At 41.4% G+C, this 25,980-nt stretch overlaps 1 protein-coding gene across 2 annotated transcripts; it reads right to left on the bottom strand.

Annotated features, from left to right (window-relative positions):
• Nucleotides 1–7,716: 7,716 nt before the first annotated feature.
• LOC112102264 (keratin, type I cytoskeletal 19-like) lies at nucleotides 7,717–18,069 on the bottom strand. 2 transcript variants are annotated; one of them, XM_024193430.1, is made up of 8 exons: nucleotides 17,635–18,069; nucleotides 12,903–12,985; nucleotides 12,281–12,437; nucleotides 11,285–11,446; nucleotides 11,050–11,175; nucleotides 10,687–10,907; nucleotides 8,823–8,869; nucleotides 7,717–7,814 (listed from the first exon to the last, which is right to left on the bottom strand). In XM_024193430.1, the coding sequence occupies exons 1-8, from the start codon at nucleotides 18,067–18,069 to the stop codon at nucleotides 7,717–7,719; spliced, it is 1,329 nt and encodes a 442-aa protein (XP_024049198.1). The 2 variants fall into 2 exon arrangements, with proteins under 2 accessions (XP_024049198.1, XP_024049199.1); XM_024193431.1 differs by having other exon boundaries at nucleotides 8,823–8,866.
• Between the last annotated feature and the right edge of the window lie 7,911 nt (nucleotides 18,070–25,980).

The following is a 25,980-nucleotide window of genomic DNA, read 5'->3' as shown; positions in this document are numbered from 1 at the left end:
TAAAAATAATAATAAGTATTTATTATTGTTTATTTTATTAAATATATTATTTTAATTGCCACTGAACCAAAATCCATTATTTTCCTAGCTCTACTTATGACAGTGGACTTAAAAGGGGAGGGGACACCCCAGGAACTGCTGTTTGGGGGCCTTGGGGACTTTCAAACTTCATTAATAATGACATCATCGGCCCATTTGTCATGGGGGCAGTTATTAGGTAGCACTGTCTCTTTCTTAGCTCTGCCCGTTCCATGTGAGATTGTCTGCAGAAATCACAACGCCTAGTAGTTATCTGAAAAATACCCCTTTCCCTGCTACACAACTTGTAAGGTTCACAGAGAACCTTAAGTAAAATTGTATCATAATGTAAATGCACAACGTGGTAGATTGCACATGCATTTTTAATTTTGGCAATTTTTGATGTCTGGGTGTTTAACCATGCAATCCTAATGTGCTTTTAGCATAGTTCTGTGTGTGAAATACTAGCACTATAGCATTTTAGAAGATGATTTACAATCCCCTATCAGTACATATTTCTTCTCTTTCTGCCATTTTCAAAAACTATACCACCTTTGGTATGAATTGTACCAATGTTCATGAGACTCAGAAAATGCCAATTTTCTATATAGGTTCTCATAATTGCACTCATCATCATGCTATTTATTCCTTATTAAACTGTGGAACATGAAATAGATTCGAGTGCCCTCCAGTCAGTGTGTTTTGTAGATGTGGGAGGGCAGAACCACAGCCTGGAAACACCTTATGCTACACCGACAGCACTATATTGTGATATGTTACTAGCAGGATACTTTACACAAACACTAATTTGAATCATTGGAGGTACATACAAGGTGGGACAGACAAAATGATTGCATCTGTAATAATCGTCAAGGGAAAAGGGAGAGGGAAGACAATATTATATATTTATTGGACCAACAATTAAATTAGAATCCTTAAACAGATTTCTTGGCCATAAAATCTCATTTTTAGGTCTAGACAGGGCCGATGAGGGGGGAGGGGGAAAGCCGGTACAAATTATCAGGGCCCGGCTTCCCCCCCCCCCCTCGGCACCTTACCGGGGCCCGGCGGTCCGGAAGGGGGCCTGGGGCCCAGCTTCCCCCCCCTCTCGTCGGCTCTGTTTAGCCAGTCCGCCCTTGCTGGGAGGCCCGAAAAAAAAATTTCACCAGGGCCCGAACCCGCTCTCGGCGGCCCTGGGTGTAGATGTGTGCAAATCTTTAAAAATAGTTATTGGAACTGAAAGCTCATAGATAGTACAATATTTTTTCCTGATTTGTATCTAAAGATCATATATAGGTTCTTGTTCCAGGTTTAAACATGGGAACACTTGACGTCAACACACTTTCCTTTTAAAGTTATTTCAGTAAAAAGAAAACTTATTTTTCTTTGTAATGACTTAATTATATAGCTATAGATATGTCATCTCAAGTTTAGCACTTTTTCATGTATCCACACCCTGGAGTTTGGGTATTCATGTGACAGAAATTTGGTATGAGCTGTATTGGTCCCAGAGAACAAAGGAAAAGACAGGTTCCATTAAAAGCATTTTTTGTGTAGAATAGAATCAGTCTGATGGTGCCTAGTTCATGGTTGTGAAAGAGAAAAAGTATTTTCTTTGACAGCTGTGTGTATACAGTTCATAATAGAATGGGTAGGTGACCTTTCAAGAGGAAGATTTTTGTGTTTGTTTTGTCAAGAGGACAATAGGTACTTACTTACTAAACCGGTACTCTGTGGGAAAGATAGTACACCTCTACCCCGATAGAACGCTGTCCTCAGGAGCCAAAAAATCTTACCGCGTTATAGGTGAAACCGCGTTATATCGAACTTGCTTTGATCCGTCGGAGTGCGCAGCCCTGCCCCCCTGGAGCACTGCTTTACCGCCTTATATCTGAATTCGTGTTCTATCGGGTCGCGTTATATCGGGGTAGAGGTGTATGCAGTATGCATTTACTGCTGGAAAAAGGTGTTGGTAAAACATTTCTTAATAACTTTTACCCCAGTGATTCAGGTACTCACCTAGGATGTTAGTGACCCCCCGTTCAAGTCCCCTCTCGACATGAAGGGAGAAGGGACAGTAATCTGCCATCTCTCAGGAGAATGCTGTAACCATTGGTACATGGGATATTCCCATGTGGGAAATCCTTCAATCTCTCCTATGGAAGCTGTGGATAATATAAATAATTAAAAAGCCATTCAAGCAGGGGGACTGGTTTGTGGGTCACTCACATCCTGAGTGAGTACTCTAATCACCAGGCTATAGAGTCATTCTCATGCTTATGCTCTCTCATTGATGTAGTTGGGCCAATGACCTGGCCAACACCAAGAGGGAAGAGATGTATATTGGTAGAATTGTACTTTGCCACTAGATACCCGGCTTATTCTAATATAGAGGCTGAAACCATGAGTAGGGGGCTCTGTTCACTGAATTCAGATGAGTAGGTTTTCCAGAGGAGAGCTCAGACTGTGAGTCACATTTCATGTCCCAGTTACGTGGTGAATTATGGCAGATGTGTGGGGTAAAACGTGTGGGGAGACAAACGATTTAGTTGAAAGGGTCAATGGGACTCTAAAATTTATGTCAAGAATGTATGCAGCCAAGAGGTCAAATGACAGGCACGTAATGTTACGTTTTTATTTGTAAAGATAAAAACGAGAGCCAACATAATCCAGAAACTAGCATATACAACCTGGGGTGCATCAGTGTTGCGAATATCTGCAATAGCACTTGTATATTCAGTAGCTGAATACTGTGCACTGGTATGGAGCAGATGCAGCCACATGCGACTTGTGGATACCCAGCTGAATATAGTGATGCGTTGCATCACGGGAACCCTTAAGTCGACTCCAACACCATGGATACCTGTTCTGTCTAACATCGCTCCTCCGCCGATACACCAAACTGCTGCGACATTCCACGAAGCTAAGCAAATCCAGGAAAACAGATGTCTTCCTATCTGCCAAGACCTTGACAGCGCCCCCCCACCGCAATGTCTTAAGTTCCGCAAGCCTTTCTGTGCACATTCATTTAGCCTCAGGCAATCAGGCTACGATCAGAAGGAGGCTTGGAAAGCAGATTGGGCTAAACAAGACTTAAAAAATAAGCACCTTGTGCCAGATCCCATGCAGAAGGTTCCTGGGTTTGACCTTCCACAGTCATCTTGGTCAACTCTGAACCGAATCCAAACCAACCATGGTAGATGCGGACATCTAATGCACAAATGGAAAATCAGGGACTCACTGGCATGGTTCCTCACGACAGGCCATCAAACATATCACTACCTACTGCCCAATTTATAAATATGAAGGAGGCATTACTGCAATAAATTCTGCTACTCCTGTCGTAGCCATTTGGCTCAATCAACTTCAGGTGAAATTATAGTTGCTGCTCTACACCAGACATGTGGAAGAAGAAGAAGAGAAATTATTCACTTACAGGGATGTACCCCAAGGGTCCACAGAGTTCACCCCATGCGATGGGCCATTGGACCTTATCAGGAACTCCTGGGACGATGGCACTGAGGTAGAAGGGGAACCACTGGCTGAATATGTACAGAAATTTAGGAAAAATTTAGAAACTATGATGGAAATTGTTTAGCAAAACCTCACTAAAAGCCAACTGCATGGAAACTGTGGTATGACCGCAATGCCTGTGAGTGATGGTTTGATGCAGAGGGACTTGGTGCTGGTGTACTCTTGATAAAAGGCACAAAATGCAGAATTCATGTGTAACCCTTCTGCGAGGTTGAGTCGGCAGCAGTAAGGGCATGGTTCAATGTTTAGGGATTTCTCTTAACAACAGAAAACAGAACTGGCCTGAGCCCGCCCACAGTAATCTGGGAAAACTAAACGCCACCTGTGCATGCCTCTAAGAGGCAATGCTTCCCCTCTCTCAATTTGGGAAAACACCACAACCATAATCAAAAGTAAATGACCATAGGCGAACACCCACCCCACAGTGGGTTGGGCAGTGTCCTTTGCCTCAATTTTTCATCTTGCAGCATGAAAGTCCAACAAACAAATGTCCCTTAACACACCACTCTCCTTTCCCTCCATGGCACCTCACTCACAGGTGGTAGTCCTTGGTTAGTGAAGACCCAGAGTTCAGAGGTGTTCATGGGTGGGGGGAGGGGCCCTGGGCAATGCCTCTGCTGTTGCTGTCCTCTGCTGCCATTGGCTGCCATCCCGCTGCCTCTTTCTGCTGTGACATCACATTCGGAGGTTCCACCACTAACCCAGCTCTCAGTGATTTCAGCAGATAGTGGGAATCTCACTGCCAGTGCAGTTTCTGGGTTGCCTTTCTCTGTCCCTACACAAAGTCTAAGTCTAAGGCTTAGTCCCTAGACTTGCTCAGCAATCAGGGCAGCTCTAGGAATCACCAGCTGGAAACAAGGGCTCTTAATTGAGTCTAATCAGCTCTGTCATTAAATGCTGGAGAAGGATAGGCCAAATGATGTCTAGGACTCTCTAGGCAGCAGCCACACCACCACTAGGAACAACTGTTCCCACTCAATCTCATCTTCCCTGGGATTTGGCATCCCTACCCCTGCTTAGCAAACAAGGTTCAGTTTAGGGTGACCCCCTCAATCAGGGCATGTTAAGCACAGTTCTGCTGCCCTTTACTTGTACAATAAGGATAACAACATTTCATTACTCCTGCATTCAAATACTAGAGTGATTTGTAACCCTGCTCCTGCTGCCTGACTCTGACTTCCTGGTATCCCAACTTTGCCCCTCTTCTTGACCCTGATCTGCCCCATGACCTGTCTCAGACTCTGATAACCTGAGTCTCCCTGCTTCCTGACACATGGCTTGGTCTGCCCTCTGGCTTGTCTTGGACTCTGATCTCCTGTCAACTTGACTCTCGGTCTGCCCTTTGGCCTATCTCAGATTCTGGTCCATGGATATCCAGATCTGGCCTGCCTCCTTGCTCCCAACTGCTGCTTTGATCACTAGGTCTGACCGGCTATGTCCTGGTCAATGACACTAAGCACTATAGACCTAACAAAGGGCTATTGGTAAATCCCATTGGACAGGAAAGCACAGACAAAATCCACCTTCATTACTGATTTAGGACTTTTTGAATTCAAAGTGTTACCTTTTGGGTTAATTAATGCACGAGCCATCTTTCAGAGGCTCGATAATCAAGTGTTAAACAGGTTACAAGACTTTGTATAGGTTTATATGGATGACGTTGCAATATTTAGCAATTCTTTGTCAGATTATAAAAATCTCTTGGGAATTGTGCTGACAAAATTCAGAGATGCAAGTCCCACTGTGAAAGTGTCAAAATGTAAAATAGGAGCAATCAAAGACCCTTATTTAGGACACTGGGAAGGAAGTGGCCAAGTTTCCGCAGATCCTTTGAAAGCGGAATCCATAGTTAACTGGCCTATAGCCAAGACTAAAAAGCAAGACCAATCATTCATAGGCTTGGCTAGTTACTACTGCTGATTTGTAAATGGTTTCAGTGACATTGTGTCTGCTTATCACAGAGTTGTGCAAAAAGACAAGACTCAACAAAATAGTATAGGTGGCAGCCTATCAGAAAGATTTCAATGAGGAAAAGAAAATCCCGTCAGGAAATCCTGTCCTGACTAGTCCAGATTTTGAAAATATGTTAGAACTGTCTATGTATCTATTTGTTTACATGTACCTTTGAGTATTGTTGAGTATATTTGAGGGATAAAAATAAGTAGCATAAATTTGATGCAGGGAAAGTTAATTAGAGGTGAAAAGAGACGTTCTTTTAAACTTGGCTTAGCATATTTTGACTAGAGTATGGTGAATTGTTGGAACTACAAGGACCACATTAATCTTCACACTCAGCAAAAGCAGGCACCGGTGTGCTGCATAGTATAACACCAGATACACAGATACCATATGTCACATGTAAAGTTTATTACCAGAAGTACAAAGGAAACAATTTTGATAGTTTAAGAAAGATTCAATAACATTAAACTACATGGCTCACGCGTCATGCTAAGTCTTTTGTACTTATACGATCACTACAGTTTTATGAAGCTTTTTCATAAATATATAGCTACACCGTAATTGCATATTGCTGGAAATTATTTGTTAATTACTCTTAGAAGATCCATAGTAATTGCTATAATCGTATGTACCATGGTTAAGATAAACAGAAATAATCATGGATTTTTAACAGCACGGCACACTGTGTCTATACACAGTATTCTCTCCCTGAATGGCCCTTATTTGGTAATCAAACTGCCAGTCACCATGTAAGTAAAGAGCTATTAAAGGATATTTGTGCCTTGTAACTTAGTGATGCAAAGCAATTTTTGATTAATGGACAAAAAATGAGGATATAGCATGTTGTTTCCCAGTAGATAACATGGCAGTTTTCTTTCAACTTGATCCAAGTGCTATTGAAGTAAATAGAAAGCTCCCCACTGGGTCTACACTGCAGAGTTTTGTTGTCAAAAGGCAGCTTTTGGTGATGAAACAGTGGAGGTGTACACACTGCAATGCCACTTTTTTCGATAAAACTCTTCAGTTTCAGCAACAAAATGAAACCACTTCGACGAGAGGCATAAAGCTTTTTGTGGCAAACTTAAAGTGACAAAGCATCAGTGTAGATGCTGCCATTTGTTATATTGCCATACTGGCCTCTCCCAGTATCCCACAATGCCCGCTGTGACCGCTCTGCTCACCATTTTGAACTCAGCTGCCCTGCAGGCATGTACCCCCTCCCCTTTCCTAGCTCCGGGAAGTTCTGACAGCACTACGAATTCAGAGGCAGGCAGGCAGAGGCGTGTGTGTGTCTGTGTCTGTGTGTGTGTGAGAGAGAGAGAGAGAGAGAGAGAGGGTAGCGATGTTAGTCTGTGTCCACAAAAACGACAAAGAGTCCGGTGGCACCTTAAAGACTGACAGATTTATTCGTGGGTAAAAAACCCACTTCTTCAGATGCTGGGCTTCTTCAGATGCATGCCATGCATCTGAAGAAATAAGGTTTTTTTACCCATGAAAGCTTATGCCCAAATAAATCTGTTAGTCTTTAAGGTGTCACCGGACTCCTCCTTGTTTTTGTGTGAGAGAGACACTGCTGTGCTGTGCAGAGCCGGGGTGGGGGCTGATGTCAGGGGTCTCCCCCTCCTCCTGCCTCAGGCCTGGTTGCTTCCGGTGGCTGTCTGAACTTAGAGATTTGTTGGGGAGTTTTGTTCACTCTCCCCCAACGCACACACTCCCGCAACACACACTCTGTCTCTGTCTCCCCACACACACATGTTCCCTGTCATACACGCTCCCCCCTCCCATCACACACTTCTGTTGAAAAGCAGCTGGCAATCTAGTAGGATGTCCATGGGCCCACGGAACGATGGGATTGAGAAACCTGCAACATGTGATGCTGTCTCTGCCCCATGAGGCATTGCAAACCCTTCCCAAAGCACCCTATGGTCAGTTGCACAGTGTATAGCTACCCACAGTGCACTGCTCTCTGTGTCGATGCAAGAGCTGCTAATGTGGATGCACTCTGCTGAGACAAGGAGCATACTATAGACATACAAAAGCGGTTTAATCAAAGCATTTTAATTAAACCAGAGTAACTTTTGGCGACAAAACTCTGCAGTGTAGACATAGCCACAAACAGTCCAATCCAACTCCCACTGAAGTTTAATCAAGTAATTTTTGCCTTCAACTCTAAGAAGTTCAGAGGCATCGCCCTGCTGATGCTGCTTATATCTTCTCTTCAATCTCTTTGGTCTCGGAGGAGACAACTTTGCCATCAATCACCTCCTCAACGACTGTCTTGATCTTCCTAATTTTATTTATTTCTGGAAATAAAATTGCAGAGTGCTAATTAAAACATTTATATTAAAAGAGTAATACGTTTTTAATGTTTACTTCAGTAACTAGCTCTATACTTTTAGTTTTCCAGCCTGTTGAGCAAACATATTTAGAAGGACTCCCTTACTCCCCCATTGGCATAATCAAGTGGAACGTCAGGAAATTTGAAACACATATGAAAAAGAAAAGTTAAATTACTGATCATGTATAATTTTGCTCTTCAGTTTAACAGTGGGTTTAAGAATGAAAGTGCCATTTATTGTAAAATAGATATGGAGCATCTTCTTAAGTGTAAATGATATGCTAATTTCAGTCTGAACTCAAAATTCTGGGTTTTCAGGTGTCATATTAGTAGAGTGCCTGCCGGTCATAGCTGGGGCAAATGGAAGGATACACTTCCGGGTGTTGGAAAAAATCCCTCATTATGGAAAAGAACAAACAAAATAGTACTGTTTAATTCATGTGTGGGCTGAGGCCAGTTCTAGGGTGGAAGTGGGGGAATACCTATGTAAAAGGGAAGCATCGAGGACAATGCATGTGATTTCTTGAAGAATATACAGCTGAACACAAGGAGGCGCCAGTCCCGTAAGTGTGAATTTGCAGAGGTGACACTAGTAGCTTCTTTTTTGATAGTAAATAAACTTTCTTTCTTGGGGTACAGAATATGGTTTCTCTAATTACTGAACATCCTGTACATCACCCAGAACTTTTTACAGAACATTGTTTTGAGTGTATTATTCCTCCTGAGCATATTTTGGTGCTTGGGTTTTGTACAACCGGAATAGTTGTAAGGTGCTTTTAACAGAAACATTACATCGAGAGTTATATAGTCAGACAATTGAATTGGCAATTTTGCCATAAGATTTCACTGATTTAATATTTGCATCTGAAAGACGTATACACCTCAACTTGTTTTATATCAGCTTAATTCATTTTAATGCAAATTAGTAGCAACCAAATCTAAAAATATGAAAACAAAAATTTAAGTGACATACCTCTCTCATGCTCTTCTATAGTAGATATCTCTGACTGGAAATGTCTGCTAAATATATGAATAAAACATACTTTGTAAATAAAGGTGCTTATTACATTTAAGAAATGTTGAGATCACTGATCTTTGTACATTTAATTTGTTCACTTAAGCCCCAATACAGCAAGGTACTTAAGCATGTGCTAAACATTGTTTTTCTTGTTAAATTCCTTGGATTAATCTCACTCAGTTCTACAAACAGTTATCTCCGTGGGGAATGGAACAAAGCCTAAGTAAATGAACTTTGTGTCAGGTACTATGATGAGGCTTGATGGATATTGAACCAATTAACTTCTTTAGCAGCCTCTAGAACTGGGATGGGCAAACTATGGCCTGCGGGCCGGATCTGGCCCACCAGTCGTTTTAATCCGGCCCTCAAGCTTCCGCTGGGGAGCCGGGTCGGGGGCCGCTCCGCGCGGCTCCCGGAAGCAGCAGCATGTACTCCCTCTGCCTCCTACGCCTCGGGGAAGCCAAGGGGCTCCACTCCACACGCCGCTCCCACCCCAAGCGCCGCCCCCGCAGCTCCCATTGGCCAGGAACTGCACCTGCGGACAGGGCAGCATGCAGCAGAGCCACCTGGCTGCACCTCCGCATAGGAGCTGGAGGGAGGACATGCCGCTGCTTCCGGGGCCTGCTTGAGGTAAGCGCTGTCCTGAGCCACCCCCCCGTACCGCAACACCCTGCCCCAGCCCTGATCCCCCTCCTGCCCTCCAAACCCCTCATCCCCAACCCCATCCCAGAGCCTGCAGCCCCAGCCAGAGCCCCCTCCTGCACTCTGAACTCCTCATTTCTGGCCCCATCCCGGAGCCTGCACCTCCAGCCAGAGCTCGCACCCCAACCCCAATTTCGTGAGCATTCCTGGCCCGCCAGACAATATCAGATGTGGCCCTCAGGCCAAAAACTTTGCCCACCCCTGCTCTAGAATGTCCTCTCTGCAGCTGAATGTGGTGACTGACTGTCTGTCAGCAGGAAAAAGAAGGCAGGGCTCCTTGAAAAGTCCCTACCACATTTGTGTTATGAGGAATGGAATGGAAAAGGGAGACAGACTTACCTGAGAGTAGCCAACGAGTCAACAGAAAGTGGCAAGACCAGTTGGGGGCACTGACCCACCATGTGCACCAGGGGAAAGGGGAGGGTATTTTTACCCCGTACATTCCGGAACACACACACACACACTCTCTCTCTGTCTGTCTTTCAATCATTGATCAGCAATAGTTATTGCAAGGAGGTGTGACAATGCAGTAATGGCTGCAGCCTGCTTTACTAAAGAGTGCCACATTGTTTTCAGACCCACTGGCCAAGTCCCAGATTGTTCCCATCCCCAGTCCCCATGCTGCTTTGCAGAGATATCCATGGTGCAAAGGATAATGAAGAGCGCCCTTGTGCTACCAATCAGGTTTCCCCAGAAGCTGAACAGTTCAGTGCCCTAGTTTGGAAGAGACATGTTACCATATGCAACAAGGGTACTTGTAATTGATCATTTCACTGTTACTTTTTGTGGGGGAAGCATTTGTACTAATTTTTTTAAATACAAATATTTTTCTATTTAGAGCATAATTACCTTCTCACTTTGCTTGTTTGTCTTTGACTTTCATTCTCTTTAGTTTCAGCCAGACTTAACACCACCAGTAAAGTAACCAGTGTTGGCAGGAACAAATTTTTGTATGCAGAAGCATCCTTTATCCATTCATTTTATTGAATGCAAGTGTAATTCAACATCTGTCCTCTTTTTACCCCTAGGCAGCCTTTATAAAGAGTATTTAGGATAATTGCTGACTTGCTATAAAACTGAACTAAACAACAGACTTCACAGACACTCAGTTCCTTACCTACTATCCTCTCCTTCCAGTAGGCGTCGGTATGTGGCAATCTCCATCTCCAACCGTGTCTTTATGTCCAGGAGAGTACTGTACTCAGTACTCTGGCTCTGCATGTCAGCTCGAAGCTGCATCAGCTGCGCCTCTACATTGCCAATTGCAGCCTGTATTTGGGCAAGTTGTGAACCATAAAGTGCTTCCATCTCAGCCAGTGTGTCTTCTAAAGCCTTTTTCTACAGACGGTGAAATAATAGAGGAATTACTTATTTGTGTTTTAAAATTATGTTTACATTGAAAGACCTTGTAGTTCCTGTGTTTATCCAAACAACTATCCGTTAAAGATATTCCCGATGTTACATTTTAGATATGTTTTACCGTACTAAGCTGGGACTGCAGTTCTATCTCCAGGCCCTGGAAGGTCCGTCTCAGATCTGTGATCTCAGTTTTTTTGGTTTGCAGTTGTTCAATATTAATAGCGACTTCCTGGTTCACTTCTTCTGTCTGAAATACAAAGAATGGAAAAGAAGGTGTAAAGGCAGTGAAGTTCAATTTTAAATCTAGACTGAACTCCTTGTGAGGTGCTGCTGTTATGTGATCAGTGAGACTTTACCTGTTTATCAAAGCGGTCTTTGGCCTCTTGACGATTCTTTTCTGCCATGCTATCATATTGCTGTCTCATGTTTTCCATAATCTTGGCAAGATCAATGCTCGGAGCAGCATCCACCTCTACATTAACTGTGCCACCTAACTGTTTACGCAGTTCACCAACTTCCTACAAACAATAATGATTATAGATAATTCTATATTTATGAACATCAGTTAAGCTTTTAAATAGGAAGAGAAATGTGTAGTCATGTTAAGACAGAAACAAATGCAAAATGCATAGAAATAGGAGAGCTATAAAAGTAATTCCTAGGCCTGAGCAAGCACCTTTCTTCAGAGACTCTCAGTCACTTTACAAATATTAATTAAAGCCTCACAACACCCCTCTGATGTACTATTTTCCTCATTTTATGGCAAGGAAAACTGAGATACACAGAGGTGAAATGATTTCCTCAAGGTCATAGTGAGCAGTGTCAGAACTGTGAATAGAATGCAGGAGTCTTGGCTACCAGTTATCTGGTTTTGCATGTAGTAGTGGCCCATAGAACCAAGGGATATTCTTTAAAGGAAGACCATCACGCCTTAATTTTCAGAGCCTCTAAAATGTCATTTTTCTACACAGTTAGAAAGAATGTAGGTATTAAAAAGTTAATACTATGATTTATGATTGCTAAGAGGAATCATTTTGTGTTATGGATTGTAACAAAGGAGGCTTAACCTATGTGAAAGTAACAGGCTCTCTGTTAGCAACTAACAGAGTAGCAGGTTAATTCCAGATTTCAGTTATGTGATCCTACCTCTTGAAAAGAACGGGAGAAACCAAGATTGGTTAAGAGTCATAGTTTTATCTTTTCACTTTATGTCTCAAATTCTAAAGTTTATGTTTTTTCAGATTAACCATGGAATTTTCATTATTCTGAACAAGATTTGCATGTGTCAAATGTTTTCTGTATGTCATTGAGAAAATGTGTGAATTCTAAATGAGTTTCTCTGCTGCTCTCACCTCTTCATGGTTTTTCTTGAGGAAAGTCAGCTCTTCATTCAGACCTTCAATCTGTAGCGCTAAGTCTGCCCTTGACAAGGTCAAGTCATCAAGGACTCTGAGTAGTCCAGCAAGATCATTTTCCACATTTTGTTTGATTGCTAGCTCATTCTCATACCTGGAAAAGAAATGTTCATTCCAGCATCATTAATATGTAATTACTAATATGCAATTAATACGTAATTACTATATTAATATGTAATTACTTATATGCTTTACTGTGATAAGCTAGGACTGTAGTTCTGTCTCAGAGAATCACTAACTATTACTGTCTCAGTCTGCAAATTGCCTTTTTACTGACTCTTTAGCGACAAACAGTTTAATTCTCAGTTTTAACTCCAATAACTTTATTACCAAGACAAGATATACAAGTGTATCTGTAGGGTTTCTCTATAGGAATAGGGCAGATGGAATGTATGTAATGTATCTGTTTTGTATTACTATTCAATTTCAGTGATCTGAAGGGGTTCAGTTCCCTCCTAAAAAAACCCACATTTCCCAGAAGACTCCGCTGGCTTTTAAAGAGATCACTTGACTGACACGAGTGGGGAGGAGATCACATTAATTCATCATAGAAACTTACTTCATTCTAAAGTCATCAGAAGCCAGCTTGGCATTGTCGATCTGCAGGACAAGCCGGGCATTTTCCAGATGTGCAGCACCAATCTGGAAAAGAAGATGATAGATTGTCAAGTAATCTGGAGTAAGCAAACCAAACCAATATTTAAATGTTATAAAAATAATTTTGGATGACATTTTAAAATATGGAATCTGTGCCAGCAATCAGATTGTTCTGTTTTCAGAAAATTTTGAAATCTAGGCATATACATTTCTCTCTAATTTATGGTGTTAAGGGAAGAAAATCTAAGGTTATCTGTACACTTCGGAGACTACACTATATGCTGTCAGCATAGCCCCTTAGAGTAGATGAAGCCTACATTGACAGAAGGAGTTTTTCTTTCAGTGCAGGAACACCACCACCATAATGTTAGTTATGTCGATGGATGCACATTTCCATCAACATAGCTATGTCTAGACTCAGAGTCAGAGGGTTGTCAGCATAACTGCGTTGCTCAGGGGTGCAGTTTAACCTTGACCGATGTATCTATGCCAATAACTTTTCCGTGTAGATCAAATCTAAGTAAAAGAATCTTCCAAAAGCAGTGGAAGGAGAAAGCAAGGACTCTGACATTTCCTTCCTTCCCTTCCCTGCTGAAGTCCCTCTCATTAACCGTGTGTTTAGAAGTCTGTGGGTCTACATAATGTGTCAAGGCTCATGAGAAGTATGGCGTCTGGGAGCATCCACTTTGCATCACATGCTCCACTCAAACACTGGTGGTTTTCTGAGAGTATTTAGTGCTGATAGAAGCAAGAAGCAGGATTAACTCTCCTCTGTGGCTTCTCTTCCCCTTGGAGGGAGAAAGTGGAGCCAATTTACTAAAGGTAGGCGAGGCCCTTTTCACAAAAGACCTGAGATCAAAAAGGGTGGAACCTCATGGATCCTCAGTCTTTATGTGTATACATGGCTATGTGCTTCGCCATGCTCCACAAACTCATTTCCATGGGTGTAGGGGCAAAGATGTTGATTTCTCCGTTTTCTCTACTGGTGGGTTTAAACATGAAGGAGAGTATATAGACCATAGCTAGGATGGTTCTCAAAGCTGATAAGAATGCAGGCAGTGAGAACTTGTTACTGTATGGCATGAACAAATGCCAGATGGAATGAATAAGGCCCTGACTGTTTAAAAAACCCAATCAACATTTGTGCAACCCTGACCTGCACACACTCAATCTCCAATGCGCCTTCGCAAGCTTGATATCTCTGCACACCTGCAGAAGCTGTGTGCGCATGCAAATTAGGATATGTGTGTTCATTGCAGCTGTGTTCACTCAGATCAAGAATGCGCATACTCATTTCTTCAAGTGCATTTTTGAAAATCTGGCTCTAATTTAGTATCAGACTTTTGATATAATATAAAGTCTTTGTAATATAGTTATTGGATCTTTGTGTCTGCTCCGAAACCGAGAATTCAGGTGTGCCTTAATATTCATAAAGCAGGAGGAGTCCATTGACCACTCACAATGCTCTATTTCATCCAGAGCTGTCTATGTATTTTCCATGAAGTATATCTTTTTTATTGTTGACATTTTTGTCAAGAAGACAAAGCAAATGAAGATAAAAAAAAACATTGAAACCCAGATTAAGTTAAGGAAAAAGATGTCCTAAACATTGAACTTCTAGTTGTTTGTGATTTGTGTCGCAATCTTAACTTAAATATTGATTTATGTTATTACAAACTATAACCCTGTCTCTACAAAGAATGGTACGTGATATTGTTGACATTTTGCCATTGTTTCAAGCTTATTTCCAGAACCGGAGGAAGAAGAAAGGAAAGAAAACTACAAACTTTGAAAGACCAGGGAAGAGATATAAGACATAAAATAGAAGGAAAAATGTAAATAACATTAGTGCATGTACCCACACATACATTATGTTTCAGTTTGTGTGTGTGTACACGTGCATGCATGCATATTTCCCTGCTTCTGGTGGATTTCATTCCCATCTCTAGATATGACTAAAGTGTTCCTGCCTTGGCTTATTTTTATTCTAGATCTTAGCTACATCTGAAGACCAATTAATTTTTTTTGCCTTCGGAATTCACCAGATTGCACCACATAGCAGGTGTTTTTTGTAACGATTCCTGGAGTGGAATACACTTGGACTCTGTCACAAAGAAATTAGGGTCATTATAAAATATATCTTGTAGGCTGGCCAAAAGGTATGATCCAGACCATTTGACGCTGTAAACAAGAAAAAAATCTCAAGTCCGAAGAAAAATTAAAACAAACTGTGGGCAGTGTTGAAGAGAGGCCTATCAAAATCTCAAGGCTCACATTTGCAGCAGAAAAAAAATGAAATTGACTGGGGAACTGTGGTGGGGTGACGACTCACTGGCACAGCGCCTCCTGCTGGTCATCCTGGGAATTAGCTCTGTCCACTCAGGAGCGCCCTCTGCAGGCCGGTGTCTCGCTTGCTGCTGGCCCCCTGTCCCTCCCGGACCCCAGTGCCCCTTCTCTCAGGGTTCTGCCCCCTGCAGTACCCTGCAGTCTCACTGGGTTTCCCTTCCCCAGGGAACTGCCAACCCCCTATCCCCACCTCGCCTAAGTCTTTGGCTACTGCCAGTCACCGTCTAGCCCTCGCTCACTGGGGCAGACTGCAGTATAATTGCCACTCATCATTGGCAAGGAGGGTTTGGACCTGCTGCCTCTGCCTACCCTTGGGCTGTCCCTCTACAACCCCAGTACCTTTTCCAGCCTTTAGCAAGGCTGCAGCCTGGGGGTTTTCCAGGCCGGAGCTCCCCGGCTTCTCTGGCCTTTCCCCAGCCCTGCTCCACTTTAGGTACCCTGCTCAGCTCCCAGCAGCCAGACCCATCCCTCTCAACATCTAGAGAGAGACTGTGTGTGTGTTCAGCTTCTGGCCCCAGCCCTCTTATAAGGGCCAGCTGGGCCCTGATTAGGCGGCCCACAGCTGTGGCTGCTTTTCTAATCAGCCTAGCTGTCTCTGCTGCAGCCCTCTTCCAGGGTGTTTTAGCCCCTCCAGGCAGGAGCAGGTGACCACCCCGCTACAGGAACCCATTTTTATTAAAATTAAGAAGAGTGTTTAACAGAGCAGGCCACTTTTTGAAAAACTTTTGAAAAAGCTTCAGGAACATCAAAAACCATGATGTAAATGTTATATTAAGTATGGTGTCATATATGTGAATTGATTCTTTCTATAGTTTCCTCCCTCATCATGTCATAATCTTAGGAGCCACACATTCAGTTATATTGTGGTGATATTTTGACAAGGGAGATTTTTTTGCAGGTATATAGATGGGAGCTCATGAAGAATGCCTATAGGTTAGATATCGGAGAGACACGGGTTTTCTGTAAATGAAAGCTGCACCTAGTTGGCTCAGCATAGTAGTCAGAAAGCGACTTCCCTCTAGATCTACAATGAACTGGATTTTAAAATAAAGTTTAAAACCTTAATCCACATTGCTGAACATCTTGCTGTCAGAGACCATCTCTTTGGAATGTAATATTTGTGACACTGGCAACACGGGGGCCGATATGTAAAATTGTGAGACATTTTCCTTTACTGCTACTTTAACAGTTGAAAAAAGATTAAGTATTAATGTTTTTGTGTAAATAGTAAATGACAACTGAAATTACTTAGGGAAATTAGTGAATTATGAAACAGCAAAGAGAACTTTAGATTTTTAGATTTCCTCAATAAACAGCACCTCCCAGGTAACAACCATCTGTTTATTTACTGTTGTCCAGGTATAAGAGATTAGATTAAACACACTCTCACAAAAGAAGAAAAACAAAGTCTGAAAGTCTGATGTGAAGGTGACAAATACATGGCAATCCATAGAGATAACCAAAATGCTCTCTTTAATACTCCCTCTTGTGCCTAGATAAATAAAATTAATGGGAGACCTTTTTAATAGACAATTTAAGATGAGCTAAGAAAGGAATTTTACCATTTACACTAAATTTCCTGCCTTTTGTAGGTATAAATCTGATTCTTAATGTCACTTTATCTTGGGTTTTTTTAATTCAGTGATATTAAGAAAGATGTTATTTGTCATTGAATGTTTGGTGATCCATTCATATGTTGATTATGACAAACTGTAACAGCACTTTCAAAACCTTTAAAGCCTTCTCTGTACTTAGAACTTCTGAAATAATTTACATTAAGATGAAGGTAAGTGTCTTAACTTAGAGTGTCCGACCTTCAACAACATTGAGGAAAGAATTAAAAAGTTTTATATTCTCACACTCCAGTTGTGAGTGTGGCTAATTGGATAGGGCAATATAATGAGAGGCAGGAGACATGAGTTCTATCCTTACCCCTACTGGTCTGGTCTATGACCTAGGGCAAGTGACTTTACTTCTTTGTGCCTTAGCTGTAAAATAGGGATAATTATATCTTCTCTTGGAAGCCCCACTTTGAAATCTACAGCTGAAAAACCCTATATTGTGTAATTATAGAAGAATTAATTCAGCCTTTATGATAGAGTTTGAACTGTTAGGTTACACATATCCATAGACATTTTTATAGCAATATAAAATGTGCAGTCAGTTTAGCACATCACAATTTAACCTGCATCTTGCCAAATTTAAATGGTTAATGAACCTACAGTGAGGCCCCAGTGAATTGAAAAAAAAAAAAATCTACAGTTAGCTGACTCTCTTCATTCTCTAATCATTGGAGTACAGAAGCATATAAAGTTGCAAAAATAATGGATACTTTTATGATTTCTTACCTTGTTTTGGAGGTCTTCAATGGTTTTAAAATATGGACTGTGGTCATGCCTTGTAGTTGAGGAGCTATTTGCATACCACTCCCTGATCTGCTTTTCAAGCTGGGAATTGGCTTTTTCTAGAAAATGCACTTTCTCCAGATAGGAAGCCAAACGGTCATTCAGATTTTGCATGGTCAGTTTCTCATTTCCAGCAAGCAGGATGTCACTACCACTGGTGTTGAGCTGAAATCCACTGCCAAAGCCACCACCAAAGCCTCCACCATAGTTAGTGCTGGTGGAAATGCGGGTGCCATAGCCACCAGCTCCCCCATAGACACTCGGCGCCTGATACTTTCGGATAGCTGTTTTCCTGTAGGTTGAATCACTTAGACTGGGTGCAATAGGCTGGAAAATGGAGCTTGTACCAGTAAGGTAGTTTCGGCTCTGGAATGCCATTGGTGGTTTTTGTTTTAATTAAATAACTAAAGCACCACAAGATTCAGAGCAGCTAGAGTGGAGAGCACTGTATGCTTCTTGAACCTTTATACTTTATCTGAAAAAGAGGCATGACAGTTGTAAACTCCACCTCTGCTGACACACAGTTTAATTGGGTTCAACACCACCAACTCTCAGCGTCTTGCCCCCATCATCTGAGTAATGTAACAGAACTTTCATTTGTTCATGTGTGCGCCAGGAAAAGTCCCCAGGTAGTGGGAGCATCTTTGTGATTTTTTTAGAGAAAAGGTAAAACACATTTAAGCTATTGAAAAATGCATTGCATTTTACCTGGTACCACAGTCTTGATATCCCTTTTGAAAAAAAAACAAAGGAAATACTTTTACTCCCGATTTGTAGATTATGGTATAAAAAAAGCAGAGGTGTGTGTATGTAACCAGGGCCATAAAACTTGGTTAGAGTCAATAATATATTTCTACTGACAAGACAATAGTCACTGCCCGAGAGACTATTTAGAATAATAGTAGTATGTTTGTGTAAAAAAAAATCTAATTAGGCAAATGATTAGAAAGATTACTTTTGTATTTACCATGTTCATTTATTTTACAGTAAATGCAAAACAGTATTAACATTTAAAACAGACATTAAGCATTTGTGACATTAGCAAAGGTCAGGTATGTTACATATAAATATAATACTGGTTTTAAACAAGAAATCCTTACTATAATTTAAAATGAACAGACTTTCAATACACTTAAAAATAAAAAGAATATTACTTTGTCATACAATGTAAGTAAATGCAACTTAACTAACTGGGCAAGAGCATTTGAAATCTCATTACTCACCTTCATTTCCATAGCAGCAATGAAGCTATACTGGGGATTAAGTTTAGCCAAGTTATTTTATCTGTAGACATACTTACCTGCCCAGTTTAGCTGGTCTCTAGCACTTTTTGCACTCTTGTGTGGCTGAAGTTAAAGTGAAACAAATAAGCTTTCATTAAATATTCTTTTCATGTTTTATATGCTCAACAGATAAAAGTATATGTATTAATTTGAGCTGTATTTCGGCAACTACAATAGGTTGTACTCTGTGTATTAATGATTAACATTAACTGATTATGTTGGCATGTCAGTAAAAACCATTCTGCTTTTCCAGTGCACTTGTTTCCTTTATTCAAAACATTTTAAAAATAATTTGCTTAAAAAACAAATTTCTTTCCTCCAACCCACCCATGCACACGTACGCACACACTGTGTCCACTTGGCTATTTTCTACAGAAAATTTGAAGATTTTAGACTCGTCCCTGTCATTTGACAGAATGGTTTAGTTTCCAAATGTTGGTGATATTACCTTTCTCCTCTACACAGAATTGTTATATCTCAACCAAACAATTAACCCATAAAGAAAGATAATATATCTTTGTATCATTCAGGACCAATAAAAAGGTAGGTTAGAGTTTGCAAATTACTTAGGTATCTGGCATCATATGCACACTTTTACTTTCTTTGTTATAGATATATGATAAAAACAAAAGGTTTGTGTGCCAGTGACAAATATTTTCTAATTTGAAAAATGTATTTTTACTTGCACAGTTCCATTTCCGTTTATTTGAACTAAAAGAACTACTAACGCTGTTGCTGCTGATAAAGGAAGGCGGGGAAGAAAGGAATGTGGCTAATAGGTTCAGGATTATGCGGATCCACTGACAACCCCATTTAGGGCAAATATGGAGACAGTAGCAGTGCTGTAATAGAAGCTGTGTAGAAGTTGCTGCTGTGGTCTTGGCTTAGGAGGGAAGAAAGATTCTTTTGCCCCAGTATTGATGGAGTTCCCCTTTGTAAGGCCTGTTTTCTCTGGTGCTGTGCTAGGAACGGGGCAAAATTCTGGCCCGTTGAAGTTAATGGCAAAACTCTCATGGACTTCAATGAGGCCAGGATTTCACACCAGGATTTCTGCTTAAATGTCTCACTTCCACTCAGATGGTGAGTGATTCCACAATGAGGGTATAGGGTCTGTTTTCTACTTTCACTGCAATGTGCACACAGAACTATCAGGTTTCTATAGCAGGAGACTGACTGTCTTTTACATCCCATGATTAACCAATTACCAGAATCAGTGGGCCCTTGCTAATAGCAATGATCTTACTAGGTAAACTATTCTGTAAGCTGTACATTGGGCACAGGTGTTTATGTGCCAAATACAGGGAGATAAAGCTAGGGAAGAAATGGGTTATTGAATGAATGAATGAATGAATTTTGGTGTTTTCAGAACATGTATGGCGTAGGTATGCACAGAACAGACAGTAGCTCTAGAACCTAAGGGCATTGCAGTTACTTTACCTTATTAAGCAGAACAGCAGAACAGTCAAAAAAGCACACAGGGCTTTCATAGTTTAAAGCAGCTGTACCAGATGCTGGTGTTCAAAGCTTGGCAGAGAAAGTGATGGACCTTGTTATTCAAAACAGTCTCCTTGTTTTCCTTTGGTTCCCTGGTGTGGAGGAAAATGGGTAATAAGGCAGCTTCTTGGAGTTTGTAGAAAGGTTTAGGAAATTGAGATAATCATGCAATAAATTGTGATGGAATTAATTTTGTAATAATTACATGGTCATGCATTAATCATGACTAGCAGTTCAGGATGACAAGGATTAACACCACACCTTTGTGCAGTTGTGCATATATCAAGAAAGTGGCATGTGAAAAATTAGGTAATACCCTAGAGAATGCTATATAGGTTTTAATGAGTTACAAGGACATTATTCTATCAGTTGTTTCTGGTGACAACATAAACCAAAAGCGTGAAGCCTAAGATGGATGAAATCATCAGTAATTTGTTTGAGGAAGGAAGAGAAACTTTTCTTCTGTCAAATGGCAAATTTAGCATCAAAAAAGAAAAAAATCAAAGGATACACCATTTTCTGTCTTTTTAAATTAACTTTGATAAACTAGTTGGAAAGTAAAACAACCAAAGACCTATTTGCTACAGACCACAACAAGAAGTGTGAAGTGTTCTGCCTCAGAGGAGGATCCAGTCAGGGTTACCTGTCAGATGTCTTTCTTATCCTTTGGGCACTGGGACTGCTGTAGGCCTTCCCCTTGGTCCCTGTCATACTGATGGTCCTGAGGAAACTGAGGCAAGATCTAGGATTGATGATCATGATAGTCCCTGCAGCGGCAAAGCAGTTCTGGTGTTTGGATATGGTGAATCTCTCAGTGCAATCCCCGATTACTTTGCCTGCTCTGTCTGACATAGTCTCACAGAACCATGGTCACATCATACACCCAGGCCCAATATTATTACATCTGGCAACCTGGATGCTGGCTGGATGACATCCACTGAAAGAAGATGTTCAGATGAAGTTCAGAACATTCTACTCCAAAGCAGGAAAGCCTCAACTAGACTTATAAACCTAAGTGGAAGAGGTTTTCTATTTGTCCATCTCAGCAGCATCTGTCTCCTTTAACATGACCCATTTCACCAATATTGGACTATGTGCTAGCCCAGAAACAATTGGGACTTTCTTATCAGTTCTGTAAGGGGCCATTTAACATTACTCTGCAATCCAGGGCAATACTGTATTTTCTCACCCTCTTTATTCATGTTTTCCCCCAGTTTTGGAGCCCCCTCCCTCTTGGGACCTCCACATTGTAATAACTGGGTTCATGGTCCCTACTTTGATCCCTTAGGTGGCATAGGGAGCAGGTTTCTATCAGTGAAGACTGCCTTTTTAGTAGCTATTACATAAGCTGGAAGGGTAGGAGAGATTCAGGTCTTCAAGGGAGTTCCCTCTTCTACAGTGCTCCATAAGTACAGGGTTTCTGTTAGGCCTTATCTCAAGTTTCTGGCCAAAGTTGTTTCAGAGTTCCATATGAACCAATTCATTCATCTCCCAGTTTTCTTCTCCAATCCTCAATCAGCCTTGGCAGAAGCTAAATTTCAGACACTTGAAACAGTAAGGGAATTATTATACCACCAACAGGAAAAAAATCATTCAGGAACACAGCTAACCCCTGTCTGTGGCCTTTGCTGAAAGGGTTGAGGGTCAGGCCATATCTTCACAGACAATTTCAGAATGGGTCTCCTCATTTTTAAGTTAGCCAGGTTAGATCCATCTAGCCACATTAGGGCTCATTCCTCTAAAGCTCAGGTACCCTTTGCTGCTGCCTGTTTGAAGAATATCGCTATTTATGAAACTGTAAATTAGCTATGTGGATCTCAGTCCACACCATTACAAGACACTTCTGTTTTGCAGAGATTCTCAGATCAGATGCCTGCTTTGGTAGGACTACTTTTCAATCGTTGTTTAAGTAGGACTCCTACTGTCCATCTCCAAGCAAACAAATAACTGGTTGTTAGTCACAAAGACTGGAATCCATGTGGACAATCACTAGAAGAGGAAATAAAAGTTACTTGAAGTACAGTAAATGTGGTTCTTTGAGATGTGTTGTCCACATGGATTCCACAACCTGCCCTCCTTCCCTTCTACTACAGAGACCTACTCCTCTGGGATTCTGTATTGGTGAAGGAACTGAGGGATGGTTGCACCTGCTCCACTCTTTATGCCCCTGGGTGGGGAGGGGGTGACATGGGGACATCTAAGGCCCAAGTAATAAGAAGTCAATTTTATAGTAGAGGGCAGATATTAGATGGTGAAGAAGGAGAGGGAGGAGGTGTGGCCAGAGTGCACTGTGCTCTAGCTATGTTTAGCTGGCAGACTGTCCTTAATGGACTGTTGTGCTCTGGCAGCTCCTAGCTTACTCTAACCCGCACCTGAGGCCAGGCAGAGAATCAGGAAGCAATAGCTAGCCCTCTGATGGCTTCCTTCCAGTTTGGTGCAACACAGATTGGCCCTAAATTTAAACCTTTTAAGTACATTTTGAGAATCTGCTCTTCCCTCATACTTTTTGATCATCACATAAAGTGCAATTTTCAAAGTCTGAAAGTTTTCCAACCCAATCTGAACAACCTTTAAAATATTATCTCATGTTAACTTTGTATACAGGGATGCCCTGCCCTCATGAATGTGAATTGTCTTTGGACTTCAACCCTCTGTGCGTGTGACTGATATGTGTAAATGACTAAAGAATATTTATGAGAGTTGAAGTCAAGGTATACTAATCAAATCTCTTAGGCAGTAACTATGGAAACCTGCAATAGATCTTTGTCTGTTTATTAAAAACATTAAATCTGAGAGGAGTGGAGAAGCTACTATAACAGAGTTCATACTTATGAGACCTTATTTTGAGTGCAGCAGGTGTTTGAGTCATAATAACTTCACTTGGCTAATTATTCCACTGATTGTCTGGCAGTGACTTGTAATATCCAAATTAAAGAACAGAATGCATCAAGTGTTCCTGCATATTTCTAGCAATAACTAACTTTGCAAGTTACACAGGCCCAGGTCCACAAAGGGACTTAGGCACCTAGAAAATCACTGGAACGACACTGCGATCCACGGTGCCAAGGCTCCCTATACAATGAATAGGGAGAGACAAGTATCTCAGAATGTAATCCACAAAAGCCTGAACACTAAGCAGGGAGCCACCAAAGCTAGCCAACAGGAGATGCCCAGGGAAGAGATGTGTCCTAAGCATTTACCTGTGTTATGGGAGACCCAGGTTTAATTCCCCCCTCTGCCTGAGAGGAAAACAGATTTGAAGAGAGGTCTCCACACCTCTCAGGAGAGAACCCTAACTACTGGGCTATAAGATATTCTGATGTGAGTCTTTCACAGTCTCTCCACTAACAACAGAGTACAGCATCCACCATCTGGACACAATGATTCATTGAGGTGCCAGAGCACTGCTCCTTCCATGGATAACAGAGTTGTTATGGTTGTGACAGTCAATGTGTCTGATAGGGGTTTTAGGAAGAGCACAATCAGACCTACCCCAGTGAGAAATTTTCCTGTCCTGGTCAGAGCAAAATGTTATGTCTCTATTTGCACTCCCTACCAAGGAGGAAATGAACACCAAGGGTAAACAGTGAGGTGACAAAATTTGCAGATGATACAAAATTACTAAACATAGTTAAGACCCAGGCAGACTGCGAAGAGCTACAAAAGGATCTCTCAAAACTGGGTGACTGGGCAACAAAATGGCAGATGAAATTTAATGTTGATAAATGCAAAGTAATACACATTGGAAAGCATAATCCCAACTATACTTATAAAATGATGGGGTCTAAATTAGCTGTTCCAACTCAAGAAAGAGATCTTGAGGTCATTGTGGATAGTTCTCTGAAAACATCCACTCAATGTGCAGTGGCAGTCAAAAAAGCGAACAGAAAGCTGGGGATAATTAAGAAAGGGATAGATAATAGGACAGAAAATATCATGTTGCCGCTATATAAATCCATGGTATACCCACATCTTGAATACTGTGTGCAGATGTGGTTGCCCCATCTCAAAAAAGATATATTGAAATTGGAAAAGGTTCAGAAAAGGGCAACAAAAATGATTAGGGGTATGGAACAGCTTCCGTATGAGGAGAGATTAATAAGACTGGGACTTTTCAGCTTGGAAAAGAGACAGGTAAGGGAAGATATGATTGAGGTCTATACAATCATGACTGGTGTAGAGAAAGTAGATAAGGAAGGGTTGTTTACTACATCTCATAACACAAGAACTAGGGGTCATCAAATGAAATTAATAGGCAGCAAGTTTAAAACAAATAAAAGGAAGTATTTCTTCACACAATGCACAGTCAACCTGTGGAACTCCTTGCCAGAGGATGTTGTGAAGGCTAAGACCATAACAGGGTTCAAAAAAGAACTAGATAAATTCATGGAGAATAGGTCCATCAATGGCTATTAGCCAGGAACAGGATGGGCAGGAATCGTGTCCCTAGTCTCTGAAGCTGGGAATGAGCAACAGGGGATGGATCACTTGATGATTACCTGTTCTGTTCATTCTCTCTGGGGCACCTGGCACTGGCCACTGTTGGAAGACAGGATATTGGGCTAGATGGACCTTTGGTCTGACCCAATAGGACCATTCTTATGCTCTTATGTTTATATCACAGAAGCTGGATTAGCAGAGTAGCTCCTGCATTCAGAAATACCTTTACTCATTGAAAATGTATTTGGTCGTCTAATGATTGACCCCTTTGCATCTGGAAAGCGTTAAAAAAAAAACAACAACAACTGGGCTGCAGCCCCTCTGTGTGTTAGGACCTGGGATGTGAGATTGTGAATGACCTTTTGCCAAGCTGGGCATGATCTCTAGTATACGTCTTCCCATCTTTTCCACTTCTCCCCAGGACAGTGCAAAAGATGGGAAGGAGAGAGTGGCAGAGATACTTTTCATGCTTTGCTGGCTGAAGATGCTATGGCTCTGAGGATTAACCTAGTGTAGGATCTTTGGATGTCTCTGTCTCACAAAAGAAGTCTACTACTGCAAGATCAATTCTCCATCTCAGACTAGACAAGTTTAAAATTAATAGCTGGATGAAATGATTATTGCTTTAATAGACACTTCCCACCCCTCCTCCCCAAAAAATAAGTCAACAACTAGCACTTGTTCTACTAACTGGTGCAAAGTCCAGAGTTTAAGTACCATGTTAATCAAGTGAAACATAGAATTGAGTTCCTTCAGGAGGCTTTTATTTGGGTGTGAGTGTCCAACCAAAAAAGTCAAGTCTCAATGTTCTCAGTGTGTTCAAGAAAGAAAACTTTTCTACAGATCCCAACATAAAATCTTTCTTAGGGCATCAACCCTTATTCCAGTCCTGCAAGGTCATAGAGCACAATATAGTAACTTTATTTTGCTTCTTACATTAAAACCCAGGTTGAACTCCTGCAGGAGGTTTTATTAGTGGGAGTGTTGAAAGCAAGACACTAAAAGTAATTCTTCCACTCTACTCAACACTGATAAGGCCTCAACTGGAGTACTGTGTCTAGTTCTGGGCACT

Source organism: Terrapene carolina, unplaced genomic scaffold, assembly GCF_002925995.2.
Source record: "Terrapene carolina triunguis isolate 2854851 unplaced genomic scaffold, T_m_triunguis-2.0 Scaffold193, whole genome shotgun sequence".
NCBI lineage: Eukaryota > Metazoa > Chordata > Testudines > Emydidae > Terrapene > Terrapene triunguis.
This window is presented reverse-complemented; position numbering and strand designations above follow the sequence as displayed.

Bases quoted from the DNA above. Each gene is read 5' to 3' on its own strand.
- LOC112102264 (XM_024193430.1), bottom strand. From the start codon at position 18,069: ATGGCATTCCAGAGCCGAAACTACCTTACTGGTACAAGCTCCATTTTC. The intron at 12,986-17,634 runs GTAAGAAATCAT...CTTCTTTTCCAG, and splicing joins TTGAAGACCTCCAAAACAAG to ATTGGTGCTGCACATCTGGA. The intron at 11,176-11,284 runs GTAAAGTCTCAC...TTTGTATTTCAG, and splicing joins AAGACCGCTTTGATAAACAG to ACAGAAGAAGTGAACCAGGA.